The 21,349-nt window shown below is 37.8% G+C and overlaps 2 protein-coding genes across 2 annotated transcripts; one reads left to right on the top strand and one right to left on the bottom strand.

Moving 5' to 3' along the window:
• Positions 1-141: 141 nt before the first annotated feature.
• LOC106639865 (heparan sulfate 2-O-sulfotransferase 1) lies at positions 142-12,463 on the bottom strand. The gene is made up of 6 exons (XM_014353664.2): positions 12,260-12,463; positions 9,974-10,183; positions 2,641-2,801; positions 1,919-1,993; positions 667-827; positions 142-298 (listed from the first exon to the last, which is right to left on the bottom strand). The coding sequence occupies exons 1-6, from the start codon at positions 12,461-12,463 to the stop codon at positions 156-158; spliced, it is 954 nt and encodes a 317-aa protein (XP_014209150.2). The 3' UTR covers positions 142-155.
• A 2,213-nt stretch (positions 12,464-14,676) lies between these two features.
• Nop17l (PIH1 domain-containing protein Nop17-like) lies at positions 14,677-21,175 on the top strand. Its single transcript, XM_014353678.2, has 5 exons — positions 14,677-15,522; positions 16,910-19,219; positions 19,330-19,599; positions 19,710-20,158; positions 20,240-21,175. Exons 1-5 carry the CDS (start codon positions 14,986-14,988, stop codon positions 20,361-20,363), a joined length of 3,690 nt encoding a protein of 1,229 aa, XP_014209164.2. The 5' UTR covers positions 14,677-14,985; the 3' UTR covers positions 20,364-21,175.
• The last annotated feature ends 174 nt before the right edge of the window (positions 21,176-21,349 follow it).

Genomic DNA, 21,349 nt, shown 5'->3' on the forward strand with positions numbered 1-21,349 from the left:
ACTGTCGATAAAGTGGAAAATATTCGAACGCTTCTCAGCGCGCCATCACATTCAAAATTGTCTTTTCTATTCAAATTTTTGCTCATGTAAAACTTGCTTAGTACACAATAATTTTCGTCTCACTGGAATAACAATATTCATTTGATATCAAACATTCAGCCATTTTCAGCTGTAGTGTTCAATAAACGCCACTTTGTCCATTCATAAAACTCAATTTCAGTTTTAAAGAGTTCTTCTAAACGCTTCTTCGCTTTAGGTTTCATAGTCGCTCTACCGTTATTGTATTGTTTCTTTGGTCCTGAAAATAGAAAACACAATATTATTACTTTCAAGATTTCACATAAAAAACATTTTCAATCGAATCTAAATTGAAAATTGAAAAAAAAAAATATTAATCCGTAATAATGGACTTTGTCCTAATTATTGCACAGATATAATATAAGTACATATAAAAAACGTGTTTCTAAAATATTTTCCCCATTCTGGGTAAAAAAAAAAAAAAAAATCAAAGAAAAACCAAACATCTCGACCGGTTCTACCGACTTTTGTGTTACTCATTGCTTGTAGTATCAAAGAGGTCATGTAACATAACGTCCCTTTTCCCCCAGAGAAAAAGAAAAAAAAAAAAGTCCAACCAACAAAAACAAAGGGAAAAAGGTCACTCACGTAGCTTATCGTAAATTATGGATGCACCCTCGAAGAAGTACGGATAGGCCTTCTCGAGTCTCCCGACGGTCTCCTCCATCCGGTCCAAGACTCCCACGATCGGGTACCACCTGATTACGTTGGCCTTGGCCTGCTCGAGCGCCCACACGTTATTCCGCTCCCTGAAAGAGACATTGAAAAACAAAAATGAAAAAAAATTGCAACTTTGATACCCGCGGCGAAACGCACAACGACCCAATCGTGCCTGCAGCGCGTGTGCGTTTCTGTTGCGCAAGTATTTTTTATGGGTCCTCATGTTTACGCGTGAGAGCTCCATAAAGCTTGCGGCGGGTATACCGAGAATTTACGTTCTCCCGAGTACATATTGTATATTTATACGCATGGAGCGGGGTGATCGGTGATCTTAATTCCTCGCCGTGTGCTGTATTGTGTGAAACCGGCGATCCGTGATGCAACGATCGGTAAATAAATTGTTTGCTTGGACGTTGCGTGCACCGGAGACGCGTAGGAATTTTCTTTTTGCTTGTTTATCAAGGGAACAAAAAAGTGAAGATTTATTATTACACTGTTTCTCGGCTCATTTTTTTTCTGTCATTGTTTATTTTAGTCGTGGTTATGCAATGTAAAAAAAAAAGTAAAAAAAATTTTATCTTTCGGATTAGCCGTTCGTTGTGTGGTATAAGGATCGAGTTGCTCCTTTGATAGAAAAAAAGTGATTTGCATGATTAGAAAAACTTGATCGTCGCGTTATTCGATACGCGTCACCACAATAAAGCAATCCTCTCAATTTCGTGCGTTTGCCACGGAGATGATAAATCTCGGGGAAAAACTTAAATCAAGTAGAACTACAGATACTCTTTGCTCTCTCTAAAACAACCTTTTCATCAGGACAAAGAACAATCTTTCGATTCGTGTTTAAAATATTTGATCCTCCGTGGGGGCGCAACGTAGCCGTGTGTATACATATACCTTTCGAAAATAATAATAAAATCTCGGTCTCAAAGTTACAGATCGGTAAAGTGTATTCCATACGCTCATTCTCTTCCTCTTTCTCGCGAGTGTAGGTACATGTACACCTATATACAATTGAGCGTTCGTAAAAATTAATCTTTTCGAACAACCAAATCACCGGAATGCAGAAACACGAGGCTTGGAATGTTACTATTTGTGACGTAACTCGGCGTTTCTCTGTTCCTTAACTTCTCTATTGATATAAAAAATACATCTATTATTGAAATGATAATATACTCACGAGCACCTGTCGTCGTGTCCACAAAAATGGGCTATCGAGCCTCTGTAGATTGTACCGGAAGCTCCCGTCTTGAGCCTGAAAACAAAAAGGATAAAGCATTGGTGAATACCACGCTTATATTTGGAATAAAGGTATAAGTGACTGATGAAAAAAGTAGATCCAATAGTCGGGACGATTGATTGCCCATAGGGTATGGATACAACAAAATAACACTGGGGATACCAAAGTGTACCATCAATCACCAGGTGATGAAAAATCAATAGCAAACGCTGTAGAAAAGCTCTTCGGATACTGGATCGATATAAATATAGATGTGACGGACACCTATAGATATTGAACCGAGTCTAAAGTTTATCGCGAATTTCTATACATGTATGTTGACGCGTATGGAGAGGAAGTCGTTTATCAGGCAACGATGGCTAGAGAGAGAGAGAAAACGATATCGTTGGATTGTACGTGTTATTTTGTCACTCGTATAGTTGCGAAAAACAAAGCGCCCGGCAAATGAAATTTATCGTCGCGTACATGTGTCGGGTGCTTCAACATTTTTCACGTCAACTATGATTTTTTTTTTTTTGTCGCAGTCGGTGATTTCGACACGTATAGCTCTGATAATTTATTTATACAATTATTGCCCAATCGCTAATAATAAAACGGGTTTCTTACAAGTTCATGCAGAGTCCATAATAATATGTGTATAGATTGTGTGTCGTCGATTTTACCTGTGTAAGGTCTTCGGGTCCAGGGGATCTCTGATTAAGGATATGTAAGTAGGCGCAGGGCGCCCGAACTCGGTGAAATTTAAGAATCTGACGTCCCCGTCGAACGACAGTGGAATCGCCTCCTGTCTAATGATGCTCGTCACCTCCTCGACCAGCAGTTCCTGTAAATCGTCATTAAGTACGGTATGTACATATTTATGCTCGATTATTGGCAAGTGGAATATTATTAGTTTCAGTAAAACTTTTCTAAATTCATAGTACAAAGGTGGGTATACGATTATTTTACAAACATTCAAACATTGAAATACATATATATATATATATATATATATATATATATATATATATAAACAATTTGCATGTTTATATACATCTCGTAATACAACGTTCAAAAATTCTAGTTAAAATAGTTCAATAAAATTTCCACGCTTTTTTTTCTCTAAATTCAGATGATACATTAGTATTGCTAGAAAATAAGTAGCGCTGTTTTTTTTTTTTAAGTATTAGTTAAAAATTATTTTTCACACAAAAGTTATAGAGTTACATATGCTGCAATGACAAACTGAATTGTAACAAAGTAAAGTGAGGTTCCATAACAATAGCATACCAAAACACACACACAAGTGACAAATTAAAAACATGAGTCGTGGATAATCAATCGTGGCTTTAATAAATTTGTTAAAAAATTACTTGAGTTAGCTGAAAAGTGGATCACGGACACTCATGGTTAATAAATGCCTCTTGGATCACTTTCAGTAAAGGATAAAAGCGTGTTTTACGCTACAAATTGTCAATTTATGGGTGGCTATACACTTTTCGCTGTGATTAAAATAAAGAAGAATTCTGTGTAAATACAGTCGTGTTGTACGGGAGTATTTTGCAAATATCTCATTCAAGGTAATATAATTTTATTCTTGAGAGTCGATACGTTCCATTTTCTCATCTACCGTTTACTTTTACTTCGGCAATGAGAGATTAAAAAAAAAAAAAAAAAAAAAATCCATCGGTAAGATTAAAATATCGTAATAAAACTATCCTTGAAAACCTCACCTCTACTACGCGATCGTTGCTACAAAGATTTACTCTACAGTACTTACCTACTTGTATTCAAATGAATAAATAAGACAAACCTATAAGACTTCTTTGAACTGTAAATGAGTATGGAATAGCTCTTTATAATTTATGATATTATATACACCTATGCATATAAATATGCTGCTGCATTATGATTACTTCAAGAATTTTACTAAAATTATTTATTGTTTAATTTTGATTTAAGCTAAACAAAAATAAGTATCACAATGTGGTAAACAAAAAAAAAAAAAAAAAGATCGAAACGTAGACCGAGGCCACATAACAAAATGTAAAATGTAAGGCGTGGAGCCAATATTAAGCAGGAAGTAGCTCACAATGAACTGTCAACTCATTTTTAATACCCTCTATACGCATACCTTATTCTTGTTCCTACGACACGTGACCACGAACTTCGCAGTTGTTGGAAAAATGTATAGGCGCGTATAGCCTTAATTGCTCATGCGATCGATGAAAGTTCCGAGTACTTCTATACGGCGTTAAAAATAAAAAGCTATAGCGTGTGGGTTACGTGACGGTGATGCAGGCATTATTATTTCTTAACAAGAAATGTTTGTAATTGGAACGATGATATATACGTCATAATTACACGTCATAATTAAAAAAAAAAAAAAAAAAAGTTAAATCGAACGAGTTTAATTAATAATTTGATGATGTGTCCTTCAATACAGAGGCTAATGATTTTTCAATAATTCCAAGGATGCTTTGAATAGGTTAATGATTGTGTCACCAAAATGTTTTTTAATTTTTCACAAAAAATTACTTATTGGCAGAGATGCATTGCTCACTGCCTTGAAAATTTAATTAAAATCGTAAAAGGATGACATTCAAATTGAATTTTTTGACATTTGTTTTGTTAAATATTTATGATAATCTATGTACGCACTTAAAGTATTGGTATAAAAAAATTAAAAATATTTACAAACGAATAAGTAAAAAAAAATATGTAAAAATCAAATCAAAGGATGATACTCAATGTGCAGTTATTATAATAACTTATTAACTTATACGCACTGTCACTGTGCGCCCAATATTTTAATGAAAAAAAAAATATATATATATATTGCCTTACTCTAAATCTGTTCAGTATTTTTTTAATCCAAAAATCCAAGTTCATTGAAAAAAAAAATTTATTTTGTGTCATAAAATATTTTTTTTATTGACTTAAATTTTTTAAATTATAAAAAATATTAAACGAAATGAGAGTCAATTTGAAAAATTAAGTTTAAAAATGAAAAAAACTACAGAAATAAATAGTGTATTCGGTGAAATACGAATTGTTTTATTAGTTAAATTAAAAATTTTTTTTTTACACTGACGAAAATTTATACACTTATAATGATGTCAAATAACATCAAAATGAACAAGCAGCATCACCATATGTTACGACAGTAAAAATTCACTTTTGATATTTTAACTAGTATGCTAATTCCTCATGATCTTGAAAGCTTAATTCAAATTTATTATCTTAAATGAAGAGAAGATTACTTAAAGGACTGCCATTTTTAAATTGCATCACTAGTAAAGGCTTACTGATGATTAGCAAATCCTTAGTTATTAGATGGATTGATTTTGTATTTTACAACAAAAGATGATATGACTATACTCATCATCTGAAAATATAAAACAGTTAAATTTTAATTATAATTCATTAATAAATTTCGGGCACACGGGTGTCAAACACGTTACATTTAAGTGAAATGGCTATCGTATTTTTTTCAAGCAACATGCAGCCGCTTTTATAAATTTTAAGAAGACTAATTCAAATAGTTGAAAAAAATTTTTTTTATTCACAAGTTGCCAACAACTACACAAATTATATACTTTAACTAATTTAATTTTTCAGTCAAGAAGTATTAAAACGTTATTAAACATTGTTAAATTTTGATCCAAAAGAAAATATGATATTAAATAACGTATGCTTTTTTTTCTTTGCATAACTTAAACATTTGCCACTTAAGTTTCAATTTTTTTTTTTTTTTTTTTGACAGTATAGTCACTGATGGTCCTTTATATCAGAGAATTTGCTCATAACTTGTCACCTTTACAGTGTAATGTTAGAAGATTTAAAGAAAAAAAAAAAAAAAATACTTACCCGTAATACCAATGATTCTTTGATTGGAAAAACATTAATAGCTTTAAATTTTATATTCATTCTCATACATTGATACGCAAATAATAATAGCTGAAAACATATTATGTTATGCTCATTAATCGTTTCCGAAATAAACAGATTAAATTACTCACTTGTTGTAAAGTATCTTTGCAGTTGATACTGTGAATGAGGCACTTAACCAATGTGAAACGAATTCTTTTACTCTGTGGGATTAATATGTTTATCATTAAATTTTTTCTTTTTTTTTTAAGAGAAAATTAGGTGCTACTTGTATGTCACCTCTGCGATTGCTGAGCTGGCCGACTTTGTCAAGAGTACTAGCATGAATACAGTATTAAACGAAAATATTGAAGAGGGTATCAATATTCGCCAGTTATAAAACTTCAAGATAGAACCATCTTGTACATAATAGTGACAATGGCCGACGAACAATGCAGTATAAACCATAACGAATAAAAATATTGGTAACGAATAAAAATCGGACACATCGTGTGATACTTCAACTAACATCATATGTATTTCACGCAGCTTCAATATTGTCAACGATTTTTCCGGTACATTTGGGTTAAATAAATCAAAGATTTCTACGTTGGGCAAATTTTTAAAAAGTTTTTTCAAGTAACGACTAATCATTTCAAATGACAATCTAATGAAAACAGTAATCAAAACATATTGCACCATTATTAAGTCAACTGTGATGTAATAAATTATTTTAAATGAAGAATATATCGGTTTGTCGGAGGAGAGAAAATACAATCTTAATATCACTGCAACTGCATGAAAAATGTAAGTAAATAGAAGAAAAGGAAAATCTTTACTTTTTTTAAATGTTAGCGTATCGTTTTTATTTATCCTCAATCCTCCGAGCATTATTTTTAACGATTGTATTTTTGTTAAAATTACATTGGCGTTTTTTTGTTTCACAATATTTTCAATTAAAATGAAACACGCAGCCACAAAGGCTAATGTATCCGTTGCGTGAAAAAAAATGCGCGAGTATTTTTTAATTCGACTATAATTGGCAATAAAATCACGTAAGTTTAAGTATTGCATTATCACACAGATTGTAAGTAAAAAAATATTATACGCAACCCCAGTGTATGAGTAACGGAACAACAAACTATTAGAAACATTGTTTTTCGTCGAGATTTCGTCAAATTCCATTGTTGCAGTCCCAAATATGCGATTAAAAAAGTAAAATAGCTTAATAAACGAAAGCTTGAAGTGATTTGATCTACTTGATCGTTTGCTTAGTGGTAATTTAGTTAGAATCATATCAATTCGAGTTTCGGGCTGAAAAAAATAAGATATTTGGTATTTTGTTTCAAGGCAATGATTACATTGTATACTCACATGTATAGCCATTTTATGTGAAAAAAAACTTAACAGCACTGATTCTTTAAATTTAAGATAGGATTATTTCACGAAAAATTTTTTAATGTATACAGCAGATTTTTAAATTTTGCATTTTTTACAAAGGTCTGACTTACTTCAAGTTTCAACACTCACTGAATGTGGAACAGTATTTTAAAAAAACAACGGAATATAATTAATTTTTTCGTGAATTTTTTTTTTATTTAAGAGAGACTAAGATTAATTTCCAGGTATTACTCAGCATATACCTACTTTCGCATGACCTTCGCTTACTAAAGTGGCTAGTTATATTATTAGATATCATCATTTATCAGTAAGTACATCTTAGATCCATAAATAGTATATATACCAAAAAATATTGAATGACAAGTTGGAATTGAGTCTTGCGACCAATGGTCAGTCCAATGAATTTTGAATGCGCTGACGTCTGCATAACCTAGTTTTTTTTTATCACCAGTACAAAAGCTGTTTGTCAATTTTCTCACCACAAGAGCAGTTTGCTTTCCTACACAAAATTACAACAAATTTTTGTACTTTGTGCCCCATGGTACGAATAAATGCATTACTTTAACGTGAACGAGTATAAATCAGCCAGTGCCATCTGGGTCAAAATGTTGTATCAAATATCAAAATAACTTCAAATGGCACGAGCAAGTGAAAAACGTGAGTAACATTCACTTGATATTGAAAGAAATTTCTACGTCACAATAAATCTCATGATTATTATTTATCATAGGTTTAATAATTAATTCATGAGGAAAATCGCAGAAAGAGTTTGTACAAGTTATTCCTCAAACATTTCTTTTTTTAACTTTAATATAAAAAATATCACGAGCAATTCGTACATACTAACTCAGACTTCAATAATGATAAAATCATATTTCTGCAAAAACTAATATAACGCCCTGATCATTCATTCGGGGGACTCTCGATAGTAGTAAAATAGTAGCAGCAATTACCCGAAAGCTATGCAGTGTACTTACAGCACCCCATCGTAATAACGCTCAGAAAAGAAAAAAGAAAAAAAAAAAAAAAAAAATCTCGAAGGATGCAAACGAGCGTGTTGTTGCACAAGAGCAAATGATCGAGCACTCCTTATGTTCTATACCTCATTCCCGGGTCGCAAACAACTCCACGAGGCACTTATCGGTGATCGATCGACAACAAAGAGAGTGAAGTCCCGAGGCCTCCTCGAACAGCACGCGAGCTCACGAGAGCGAGGGAAGACGCGACCTTAGAAAGTTGAAAAATTATCAAAAGCACGCAAGAACGCGGCAGAGAAAGAGAGAGAGCGCAACTTGTACACATTGTGTACGTACGGGCACGTACAGTCATTCACTTTTTTTTCCCGATGCTGAAACGCGAAAACGGCCGAGGCGTTACGCGATCGTTTCGTCTCCTCTGATGGTCCTTATTCGGCTACCTCTCCTGCATGCAGGAGCAACGTGTGGGAATTTTTTTCCTTTGTACAACACATAAATAATACATTATGCGTATATTAAAAAATAAAAACAAATAATTGCTGATCCATTTTTTGGTATGTAGCTCCTTTTTGAAGAAGAAACTTTAATTCTATCGGGGCTACAGTCATCGAGTATATGATACATCATGTATGTACTTAGGTAAATTAGTTTTAATATTTAAATAATTACGTGTTGTGAAGTGTCATTTGCAAACGCTTGCCTTATGGGTTGGAGGGTAGGAACGTAGTTTCAGAGTAGAAAATTAAGGCATGTAGGTACACTTTGTTTATGTTGGAAATATTATAATTTTCTTACAAAAATACCCAATACGACGGAAAGAGTATCGATCGAGCGACACTCAAGTGGGGTGCTCTCATTGGCCCCGAATCGAGTCGAAGAATACCAACAGCCATGTATTAAAAAACCTCAAAAAAAAAAAAAAAACAGGTATATGTACCACCTGACACGACCGATCGATCAAAGCGATTCGGATATCCTTAGTCATTTGCTGAGTACAGTCTTCAGCTCGTTTGATTGACAGTCTCCGCTGCAGCCAAACTTCTTACTCAAAAACAAACAAAACAAAAAAACCACGGTATGGGGAATCGCATGTATACTTAGTAGCAAACAAACAAAAGCGTTGCAGCGTTTTACTTTTCGCCTTATCGAGAAAGTGCATGTACGTGCATAACATGTATAACGAGTAGAACGCGAGTATAGGTATATAAACGCACCGAGGTAGAAAAAAGGAATGAAACGTTTCGCAATTTCGTACATCATATTAGGTGTAAGTGCATACTAGTAAAACAAGTGCCGATGTGCGATGCGCTCTCACGGGTTTCTGGACGAAAGTTGCAGCTGCAGTTGATTCGGTGTATAAATTGCACACGGCTGTGTGTACAAATTTGAACTAAACATTTGTATACGATCCATAAATTCAAGTCGTTTAATCGTTTGCATTCGCGAACCCTATGAATACCGGTTCCGCGTTTCATTAACAGTATAATGTATATATCATCATATAGCCCCAAATGGCTGTATGTGCTTATACATGTGTACTATGATTTTTTCGTGAATTAATTAACGATGCAAGCTACAGGCAGGACCGTAAATTCAAGCGTGTTAATTATAATACCAGTGAGCGTACTTACTTTGCACCTTATAAAAAATATCCATAATATTACATAAATATTACGCAACTAGGGCTCATCTCCGTCGCAACAAACGAAAGTAAAAGGGCATCCTTTTCGTGTCGAGCAACTGATAAAAAATCTGGTGATGTTGTTACCTGCTGGAGAGTACTGAGAGTGCCTTCGTCGCCTGGTGGCAGTCTTATGTGCTTGAAGACGTTGTAGCCCTGGAGCTTTTGGAGCACGAGGACGAGCAGCTCGGCACCGGCGCCGGGTACCCGCGTCACCATCAACACGTGCTTGCTCGAACGGGGAGTACTGCCACGAGCGCCTAGCTCTGCCAGGGACGGCGTTACGTGACGCTGCGTCTGAAACCGGTGGAATTTCCCGTTTTTTCGAGTTCGATTTTCACGGTATGGGTTTGTGGGAAATCAAGAGCCGATTTTTACGGAATATATACTGGTACACAGGAAACGAGCGGGGGTTTTGCAACTACGCGGCAAGTAAAAAAAAAAAAAAAAAAGTCTCGTCCAATTATTTGTTGGGAAACTCTCCTTGGGGGAGTTGGTATGGTTTATTTTCCTGGCGAATAGGTGCCTACATGTATTTACTTTCGATTTCTCAACTGTTTAATGCAAATTTGTCGTTGGGGAGGGAAAATCGTGTTCTACATTTTGCGCGAATCAGTCCTACGATTAGCGATTTTCCCACTGGCGTTTTTAAATACAGCGTATTTTGCTGACACGAAAATCGAATGGCGGAAAAATTGTTGCGTCATTGATATTATACCGTTAAAAATCGGTGAAGGGCACGCGGTTGAAACGCGAACGTAGTTTTTTTATGATACGAAACATTTTTGTTCTTTTGCCTTTGTTTATGTTCTGAGGAAAAAATAATTCATGCCAATTCTAATAAACTCAAATATTTTCATACATTGAAAAATTTGAAGATCCTTGATACTCGTTGGACTTCCAAAATGTCAGCAACAAACGATCTCCCCCCCCCCTTATTCTACTCCTCCTCGCCTTACGACAAAATTACCCAACACTTTTTCCCCTCTTACTTTCTCCACCCACGTATGTGTACACGTAAATGGATATGGCCTTTCGATTTTTTTGCTTCTACGCGATATTGTGTACGGACACGAATAGTGATGATCAAAAGTCGCGTCAATGCATCGAAAAAACCCAAGATGCGCCAAATTTCACGAACAAAAGAATATCGGGTACCCATACAAAATTTGTGGGCAGCATAGTTTATATTATACATTGTATATACGCACGCACATTTTACATTTTCATCGAGAGAAATCCGGTAAAGAGCAGCGGTTTTGTTTTGCGCGTATAAGTAAAGTGAAGCGCGTATGTGCGTGCTTTTGATGGGCGCTGCGTGGTTATACCCTGTAATGAGCGAGACGAGAAGTGCAGCCGTGGAAAAACGCTTTCACCGCGCGCTCGCCTTATTTTGTGCACAATATATATATTTATACATGCGTGGTAAGAAGTACTGTGTAGCCCGAACGTGCGATCCGATGCAAGATTCAGGCTTGGGAATCGCTTCTTTTTTTTTATCTCTCTCTCCCCCTCGGTGCAGGTGATGCTGACGTGTGCGTTTGGGTTACGTAAAAGGGGGTTCCCACGAGTAACGCGCTAATTTTCGAAATGCTACCAAAGTTTTGTCAATTGTTGGCTCTTCTGGCGCGTACTTGTTTTTTACTTGTACCTCAGAGGGAGAAAATTTTCTCGATAAAAGAGCTTTCCAACGATCGATATGTTTATAGTTATTTATCATGGGTATAAATAAACTTTCCGTAAATTGCAGGCTATGTACGCGGTGAAAAGTGAAAAATGTCGAGCCTGAACTGTCTATATTTATGGCTGGTGAAAAAAAAAAAAAAGAAGCTTTTCGTATGCATGCATGATTAATTATTTTTGTCTTCACGCGGCGCTGAGTTTCACTTTTTACCTCTCTCTCTCTTTTCCGAGTGCACAGAGAGTAATAAAATCACGGTCGAGAAATTTAATGTTCGTGCTCCTTTGTAAGTATAATACTTGAGTTGCAATTTTTTCCATAGCTGGATTCGTGGACTTGTTTATATAGCTGGATATTCAACGATCGGATCGAGAGAGTTTTTTGTTTGATTAATGCCGATTTTTATGCCAAAGTGTAAGTGAACCCTTGCAATTTATGGAGCGATGAGTCCTTTGTAGCGATAAAAAAATTTATGTACAGTCAAGGTGTCGGATTGAAGTTTTTTCATTGTAAAATCGTTGAAACGCGTAAATCTCTCTCACGTCCCATACCGATCTCCATAACGATTCACCAAAACTTCCGCTGCTACCGATCTTCCCCGATATACATACACAAACTGCACACATTATTTAGTCGATACCATGAAATACAATTTCTGATCCCTGCTCTATAGACAGTAAGGGCATGTATACCTTTAGGGTCTCCGTAGTCCTCGAGACCGTACCGATCTCCGTCTCCCACGATCCGTCCATCCGATACGAGTAGCCCTCTACCACCGAAAACCCCTCCTCGTAACTAGCGTCCTCACTCACCAGCACCAATTTGGACGTAAGAACGAGGAAGAGCGTGACCAACGCCAGACACACCGCGACCGCGACACCCCTGCAACGACGCATGCTCTTCTCCTTTTTTTTTTTTCAAACCATGCGCTTTTTTCTCACGAAAACTTTTCCACGATCGCTAATACCGTATGAGCGCACTTTACGCGAAAACTACGGCAACTTGAACGCCGAGGCATGACGATCGAATTAGGGAGGAGCGCTCTTTTCGCGACGAGGAGCGCGCCGCGAGTGTTTCAGTCACTGGGTCAGGCGAGCCTCTCTTTCGCGAGCGTGCACATAAGCCTCCTCCGAGATAGGTATATATAAGTACATGGGTGTAGGTACACGTAAGCGTATGAGCCCCTCCCCATATGTACGTGCGTACACTATACGTGTATGCCTCTTGCGAATGTTTTGCCGGTGATGGTGCATGCCGAGAGGATCATGCTTCCCCCCCCCCCCGTGTTGTTGGGTACATAAAAAATATCATGTATTTTTTTTCCCCCAGATCGGTACATTTAGGTGACCGGTATCACTCGATTTTTCCGCGTCTTTTTTGACAAACAATCTACTTTTTAAAGTCACGCATAGTGGAGCACCGTCAAACGATTGCGTGACGCGAAGAGTCTCCTAAGAATGGAGCAGTGGATCTTACTTAATCAGAGGAGGTTGGGCTCTTTGTCTATTTATAACACTTAAAATTTACTTCCCTGTGATAAATGTATTTTTTTTTTTTAGTGAGATCCAATGCTCCATTCTTAGAAGACTCTTCGTGTGACTGTGCTTCTTTTTAGGCCTTTTTTCTTCAGTTGCCTCTTTTAGACTGATTAATTGTTGCTTTCATTAGTTAATGGTAAAAGGTCTATAGTATTGTAATTTTGTAAATATGGTCGATTTTGTAAGCCATATAAGATAAGTAAAATATTTATAATTTTAGAGGTCAATTTTGGGGCAAAAGATGAATTGTAAACTTGCCGCCATTAAAGAAAACAACATTAACTTTTTATTTTATATCCATTAGATAAGTTGCGGCTGGTTTATATTTGATTACATGGCTCTACTGTAAGTAGTAATAATTATTTGGATCAGCGCCATCTAGCGGTCTTTATTTTTTGGCCAAAAGTGGCTCCTAAAATTCTCAACCAGAGCATTCAGGATTAGAGTCATTTAGTCAATTATAAACCAGCCGCAACTCATGAAAAAGCTATAAAATAAAAAAATAACGATACATATGTTTTTGGCGGCAAGTTAACAATTTATTTTCTACCAAAAAATCGATCTCCTATGTATTTGGACCTTTGAAGATAAATTTTTGAGCAAAAGATAATTGTTAACTTGCCGCCAAAAACACATGTATTCTTATTTTTTTATTTTATAGCTTTGTCATGAGTTGCGGCTGGTTTATAAGTAATTAAATGGCTCTAGAGCTAAGCTGCCTAAAGCTCTCTTTCAGAATTTCAGAAGCAATTTTTGGCCAAAAAAATCACTACCGCTAGATGGCGCTGATCCAAATGATTATTACTACTTACAGTAGAGCCATGTAATCAAATATAAACCAGCCGCAACTTATTTAATGGATATAAAATAAAAAGTTAATGTTGTTTTCTTTGTTGGCGGCTAGTTTACAATTCATCTTTTGCCCCAAAATTGACCTCTAAAATTATAAATATTTTACTCATCTTATATGGCTTACAAAATCGACCATATTTACAAATTACAAATTACAAATACTTTAAACCTATTACCATCAACTCATGGAAGCACAGCCTTTTAACTTTATAGTTCCAATAAACAGTAACTTATATTATATGTACATAGCAAAATTGTTGTTACAGAAATCATGAATAACGATCAAATAAATATGTCAAAATATATTAATCAGTCTAAAAGAGACAACAGGAGCGCCAATAAATTAAAGGTAGTTGACTTACCGATCTGACGGTAACGTAGAGAGCAACCTAAAATTGTTGCTGGTAATTTATCGACTGTAGAAAACACCCCTGCTCAGACAGATCATTTATCTACAGGGGGTAAGTAGTGACCCAATCGATCGAAGCTTCGAGAAAAGCCCACAACAGCTGATGAGCAGCACCTGCTACATATATAGGTATACATACACACTTGGCATTCAAAATCCTAATCCAAACATCCTCCCCGCACCCCGCACTCCTCACAGCATCCGGCTGGTTGGATGGTGGGATGATTGAACTCTCTATCAGCAACAAAAGTAAGTATAGCGCCAACTAGAAACTATAGTATATATGTATATATGTATATGTATATATGTATATAGTATATATGTATACATCGGAAGACGAACCGTTCATTTGTAAACACACAAGAGCTGCACTTGTATATGTATATACGTACATGCAACATATACATACTGCAAAAACAAACGTTGTGAGTTTGTGAGTGTTAACAACATTAATAACAACAAAGACACACGTGACAACGGCGGGAGTGGAAGGGAAGCAGACGAAGAGGTTCGATCGATAACAATAACAACAACAAACAGTACGAAACTACGAAGAGAGGAAGCATCATCGGTTCATCAGTGATCGAGACATCGAGAGAGATCTGCGCACTACGCGAACATGGAGTCTTACGAGGAAGATCGAAAAAAAGCTTGGGAGGACTTGGACATAACACACGACGAACTGAGCCGGCTGACCAACGCCATGAAGAGGCCGGATTTCCGGAACTTGCTGCGCGAGTACGCCGATGAGGTGTCGGACCCGGAAAACCGGCGGATCTTCGAGTCCGAGATGACCCAGCTGGAGCGAGAGCGCGGCTTCGACGTGACCTTTGTCCATCCCGAGCCAGGTTACGTCATCAAGACGAGCCTCAACGGGAGCACCAAGTGTTTCATCAACATCTGCAAAAGTGACATCGTTGCCAAGCCTACGAGTCAAGTGTCCAGGCTTGAAGGGGAACAGCGGCGTAGTGGGTTGGAATGGAAGGTACCTATCATATTGTCCGCCCCACGGGACGAGCTCGACCGGAACAAGGAGCGCTGTCAGGTGTTTGACGCCACCTTTCACCCCGATAGCCTTTATCTGGCCCAGAGGGACCTCCGCTTCAAGGGAATGCTCAATGAGACGGCAATTAACTCCGTGGAAAAAACTTACCAGGTATACCCGAGTACTTTGACTATTGTCCAATGCCTTTGACATACTTTAATGTAGCTTCGGTTGTTGGAAGTCTCATCGATTCTATGCAATGCTGGTCTAGCTTCTAGCTACTGCTTTAAAGATGGCACGTTCTCTCTACAGATATACGCATTGCCTTATTCTCTTATGATTTTTTTTTTCTCGTGAAATGTTTGGATCGGCTACACTACAGTTTTATCTGATAAGTTAATTTACAAAATGCTGACGAACAAATGCTCATTGTCATTTTGAAGTAGCCAGCTCCAGCAGATCAGTTGCAGATGCAGATACTTGCTTTTAAGACTTGCATTCATCATTCGTTTTTGTAGACAGATAGTGCATATATGTATAGATATACTTATGTGCGAATATGCACTCTGCCACGCATATCAGTTTTCTAAACGGTACAACGTGTAAGCATGCGTAAATATACTATTAATTGAAAAGACGTTAGTGTTTTCTTTTTAGCTGTTTTTCAATTTAGTTGTACTTATGCATGATAATTCATCACCTTGTACATGACATGATGAGTGGCATTATCAAAAGAAAGCAGATTAATAATTTTAGTAATATGTGTCATTGATAAGCACTGAAAGATAGTTTGATAAATATATAGATATGCGAAAGTTTATTAAAATTTTTTTATTTTTTATCTTTTTATTTTTGATCGATCAAAAAAAATACGAGAAATTTCCCAATGTTAGCTGAGAAAATTTTTTTAAATCGTTGATGATGACATCGGTTAGATATACACGTCAGTTTAGTTTGACCACATACGCGATATATTTTGTACTTGAGAACCAATTGGTTTTTTAAGACATAGTGTAATAATAAATATACAGAAAATTAACGCTTTTTCTAACCATGTATGATTAAATATGTCAATTTATTTGTGAGTTAAATAGATTTTTTGCATGATTTTTATTGCTAACTAGTAAAATCAAGTAAAATCTTAGGTAAATCAGTATTTAGAACAGGCTAAAAATAAAAAACTTTTTATCAAATCTTACTTGAATTCTCAAAGTACAAGATGTTACTTGTGTGTGTTTATGTTTTGAATGCTTATCAGTATTACAGCAAATTAAATTTTAATGAAATGAAACAGATATGGCTTATACGTGATGCACATGTATGAACTGGAGTAAAAGATTAACCAAGTTACATAATTTTTTTCCACGTAAGTTTGTAATCCAAATGCCGTTGTTGATGAAGAAAAAGAAATATAGTTATTTCTTAAATCAATACAAATACAAACGACTATTTTTAAACTGTTTTGATATTACATTAGCGACTTAAAAAATTTTCCAATATCCTTGTTTTTATGAAAATAATTTGCAGTAATTTTATCTTTCTTATTTGTACGTATCAGGTGCAACTAGATCGCAAGAACATGAGGTTTCCTAACATAGATTTCATGGGTGTTAGCCAGCCCTCTGTATTGAGGAAACCTTGCGATACGCCAGTAACCCAGAAACTGGACATAGAACCGGAGATTTATCAAAAGATAATGTCCAGTTACGACAAAGCGAGGGACCGGCATTTGAAAAAGAAGGAAGAAAAGCCGAAAAAAGCTCCTCCAAAAGCAAGATATTTCAACTCGAGAGACAAGACTGAGAATGACAGACAAAGCGATTCAAAGTACACAAGGCCAAGGTTCGTTATTAAGTATCAATCGCATCTTGACATGGACGAGTTTCGGGAGTCCAGGGACGCAAAAATGAACGCCACGGTGCCCAAGAAATTGGTGGTAATTATCAATCTTCCGCTGCTACGATCAGCCGACGACGCAACTCTGGATGTTCAGGAGCGTTGCTTGTCGCTCAAAAGTGAGACTCCGGCCAAGTACAGTCTGAAATTGCCTCTGTCCTACCGCGTTGACCCTGATAAGGGTACCGCCAAATTCGACGTAAAAACAAAAAAGTTAACCGTCACACTGCCTGTTATTCCGACCAGTGCGTCGATTCCGATCGACGGCAAAGAAGACAGTGGAGTTGAGAGCGATCTCGGGAGCCCCGTGCTTGAATCCCAAATTGCTGGCAACCAGCTGGTGCGAGAAAACTCGAGCGATTCACAGCAAAGCGAAAATTCAAGTGACTCACACCAGAGCGAAGACAAGAGCAACGACTACGAGAGTCCCGTGCCCGAGTCCCAGATTACTGATGACCAGCTGGTGCGAGAAAACTCGAGCGACTCGCAAAAGATCCAGAATACAAGTGTCACGCTGGAGAGTGAAAACTGGAGTGATTCGCTACAAAGTGAGAACAGCACTAGCAGCACTCACGAGAGTCCCGTGCCCGAGTCCCAGATCACCGATGACCAGCTGGTGCGAGAAAACTCGAGCGATTCACAGCAAAGCGAAAATTCAAGTGACTCACACCAGAGCGAAGACAAGAGCAACGACTACGAGAGTCCCGTGCCCGAGTCCCAGATCACCGATGACCAGCTGGTGCGAGAAAACTCGAGTGATTCACAGCAAAGCGAAAATTCAAGTGACTCACACCAGAGCGAAGACAAGAGCAACGACTACGAGAGTCCCGTTCCCGAGTCCCAGATCACTGATGACCAGCTGGTGCGAGAAAACTCGAGCGACTCGCAAAAGATCCAGAATACAAGTGTCACGCTGGAGAGTGAAAACTGGAGTGATTCGCTACAAAGTGAGAACAGCACTAGCAGCACTCACGAGAGTCCCGTGCCCGAGTCCCAGATCACCGATGACCAGCTGGTGCGAGAAAACTCGAGCGATTCACAGCAAAGCGAAAATTCAAGTGACTCACACCAGAGCGAAGACAAGAGCAACGACTACGAGAGTCCCGTGCCCGAGTCCCAGATCACCGATGACCAGCTGGTGCGAGAAAACTCGAGTGATTCACAGCAAAGCGAAAATTCAAGTGACTCACACCAGAGCGAAGACAAGAGCAACGACTACGAGAGTCCCGTGCCCGAGTCCCAGATTACCGATGATCAGCTGGTGCGAGAAAACTCAAGTAATTCACAGCAAAGCGAAAATTCAAGTGACTCACAGCAGAGCAAAGACAAGAGCAACGACCACGAGAGTCCCGTGCCCGAGTCTCAGATCACCGATGACCAGCTGGTCCACGAAAACCCCAGCAAGTTTCAACAGATCGAAAACACAAGCGTCACGCGTCAATGCGAAAACTTAAACGATTCCCAACAGAGCGAGAACTTGTGTGACTCCCAACAGAGTGAAAATAGTAGCAAAGTAATAAATTCCTGTGCCGAGACCGCATTACGGACTAGTGACGATGATAAGCTTACCACAGCCTTCTTCGTTAACCCTAACGTTAAGTACAACCTGCCAGCGTTTACATGCAACGTGTATGACAACATTCTCGCCGTAACGATACACACGAAAAACGTCGATCCGGAATCTATTAGCCACCGAATCCTCGAGGGCGAAGCAGGCTTGCACGTCCTGTTCACTTCAATCGGAGCCGGTTACTTTCCCGTTTATTATTCCTTGTGCTTGGAACTGGGAAGGGACACCATCGTCGCTGAGTCCTTGGCCGTGGAGCCTTGGGACAACAATGTTATTCTTTCCTTCAAGGTCAGATGCATCGACGAGCTGAATTCCTATTTTGCGGGTATCGACGAGGACAGTCTGGAGGCCAAGGATCTCACTGTGGCTGGCTCGATTAAAAATATGCTACTGGCTCTCAAGGTTATTGTAATCATTTGTAAATTACAGACTTTCCATTTTTCGTCGGAGATGGGTCTCGCGGTACTAAGTGGTAAGTGAGTATAATCAACCTCTGTGTTTTTGCTCAACAGGAGGATCCAGAACCGGAGAATGAAAAGAATGACACCGAGGTCTTTTGTAACCATAACGAGTTAATCATCAACGTGAACATTATGAGTAACAGTGATGATATGCAAAGTACTTACGCCAACGAGGACGACGAACACGATCGCAAATTCGCCCTTCAGGAGGAAGAAAGCAAACTAAGCTTCGACAAAACAACAAGATCGATTTCCGAAAGCAACGGGGAGGAGTTATCGAGCAGTATCGGTAGTAACAACGGCAGTTTACTGGCTCTTAAGGTTATTGTAATCATTTGTAAATTATAGGTTTTCCATTTCCCGTTAGAAATGAGTCTCGCGTTACTAGGTGGTAAGTGAGTACTATCGACTTCTGTGTTTTTCCTCAACAGGAGGATCCGGAACCGGAGAATGGAAAGAACGAGATCGAGGTCGTTCGAAACGACGAGGTAATTGCCAACGTGAACATTGTGAGTAGCAGTGATGAAGTGCAAAGCGCATACGCCAACGAGGATGGCAACGAGAACGACGAATACCAGCGCGAATTCGCTTTCCAAGGAGAAGAGCGCAAACGAAGCTTTAATCAACAGTCGAGATCGATTTCCGAAAGTAGCGGGGACGAGCTGTCAAGCAGCATGGGTAGTGGCAACGGCAGCTTTAGATACAAGAGTATCCTAAAGCCGCGTCATTCCTCCCGATCTGTTTCAGAATCGAGTTTCGACTGGAACTCGTCCGCGGTTACCTTGGACTATTCGGTTAACGAGCTCATGTCCGAATCCGAAGGCTCGAGTATGAAGAAAACTGTGCGCTTCAATGACGTCGTTTCTCGACAACTTTACAGGTAGATAATTATTTTCTCTCGTGTTCCGATACTAAAATACATAATGGAATGCATGAATCACATGGGGAAATATAATTACAGGACAAACTCGAGTATCCTAGGCCAACGCAAGAAGAATCAGCGAAAGCTTAAAAACAAGAAACGTGGGTACGAGCGTCGTATGAGTGAAAGCGAAAATTCAGAGACGGAGGAGCGCGAAAAGTAAAAAATCGAAGCGATCAAGGAGCCCGAGCGTAATGCTTCGAACTCTTTGGTTCGTCCGATCCTCCATCACCGGGCCACTTCAAACATATCGCTATTATCAGTTTTCACGTAGACTTGATCGAAATCATCTGTCATGTAAATCGAGCGTCGTAGCGTCAGCAACGAGCGGGATTCAAAAGCGAAAAAATAGCCTGGAGGACAAAACCAAGACTGCAAGTCACTCCGCCGAGGAGTCATTCACTCATGTGAAAAACTATCTAATGTTTAGGAGGTAGAAGGGTCGTAGTTTCAATATAGATCAGCGTGTGATAATTTTTCTAGTGTTACTAAGAAGTAGTTGGTGAGATTGATGATGCCTTTGTAGTTGGAATGCTAATGATTCCGAGTTAAGGTTTTTTTTCCTCGATTTAAAATTGTATGGTGTTTTGAATATGCGAATAGAATTGCTGGATCAATCGTCAATAATCCTCTATTATTTGAAAAATACGATCAAATGATAAATTACATTTATGCAATATACACTTATACTATATGACAAAATGCGAAACATTTACATGCGATATTTACTTAGACGTTAAGACATAGGGATTGAAAAAAGAAAATATATAAAAAAAAGGAAAGTATCATTAGTAGTAGCTTTGTAAGAATCAATAAGTATTAGAAGCTACTAGCGGTTATTTTTATTTGCAATTTTTTAAGCCAAACAAAATTTAGAAGTGTATCAGAATTCATAATAAAATTTAACGATTAAGCAGTAAAAATTTATATTATTCTCCACGAATCATGAAAAAATATTATTTCTTCAAGCTTACAAAGTTTTGATGTAATAAATATATATTCCGCTGCTTGCTAGATGACGCACGATTATACACAAATGTTTTTATTTACACTTTTTGTTATACGTCTCGTTATACGATTATTCACGTGTTCAAACACTTGTTTAGAGTGTGTAGCACGTGTGCGTAAAAGTAAGCATTTGATCACGAA

This window comes from Copidosoma floridanum, unplaced genomic scaffold (genome assembly GCF_036245765.1).
Source record: "Copidosoma floridanum isolate Cflo_tuat_1 unplaced genomic scaffold, Cflo_Japanese_pri ptg000030l, whole genome shotgun sequence".
Taxonomy (NCBI): Eukaryota; Metazoa; Arthropoda; class Insecta; order Hymenoptera; family Encyrtidae; genus Copidosoma; species Copidosoma floridanum.

Bases quoted from the DNA above. Each gene is read 5' to 3' on its own strand.
- Nop17l (XM_014353678.2), top strand. From the start codon at position 14,986: ATGGAGTCTTACGAGGAAGATCGAAAAAAAGCTTGGGAGGACTTGGAC. The intron at 19,220-19,329 runs GTTATTGTAATC...TTTGCTCAACAG, and splicing joins ATATGCTACTGGCTCTCAAG to GAGGATCCAGAACCGGAGAA. The intron at 19,600-19,709 runs GTTATTGTAATC...TTTCCTCAACAG, and splicing joins GCAGTTTACTGGCTCTTAAG to GAGGATCCGGAACCGGAGAA.
- LOC106639865 (XM_014353664.2), bottom strand. From the start codon at position 12,463: ATGCGTCGTTGCAGGGGTGTCGCGGTCGCGGTGTGTCTGGCGTTGGTC. The intron at 10,184-12,259 runs GTATACATGCCC...CACCGGTTTCAG, and splicing joins GGACTACGGAGACCCTAAAG to ACGCAGCGTCACGTAACGCC. The intron at 299-666 runs GTGAGTGACCTT...TTCTATTTTCAG, and splicing joins CATAATTTACGATAAGCTAC to GACCAAAGAAACAATACAAT.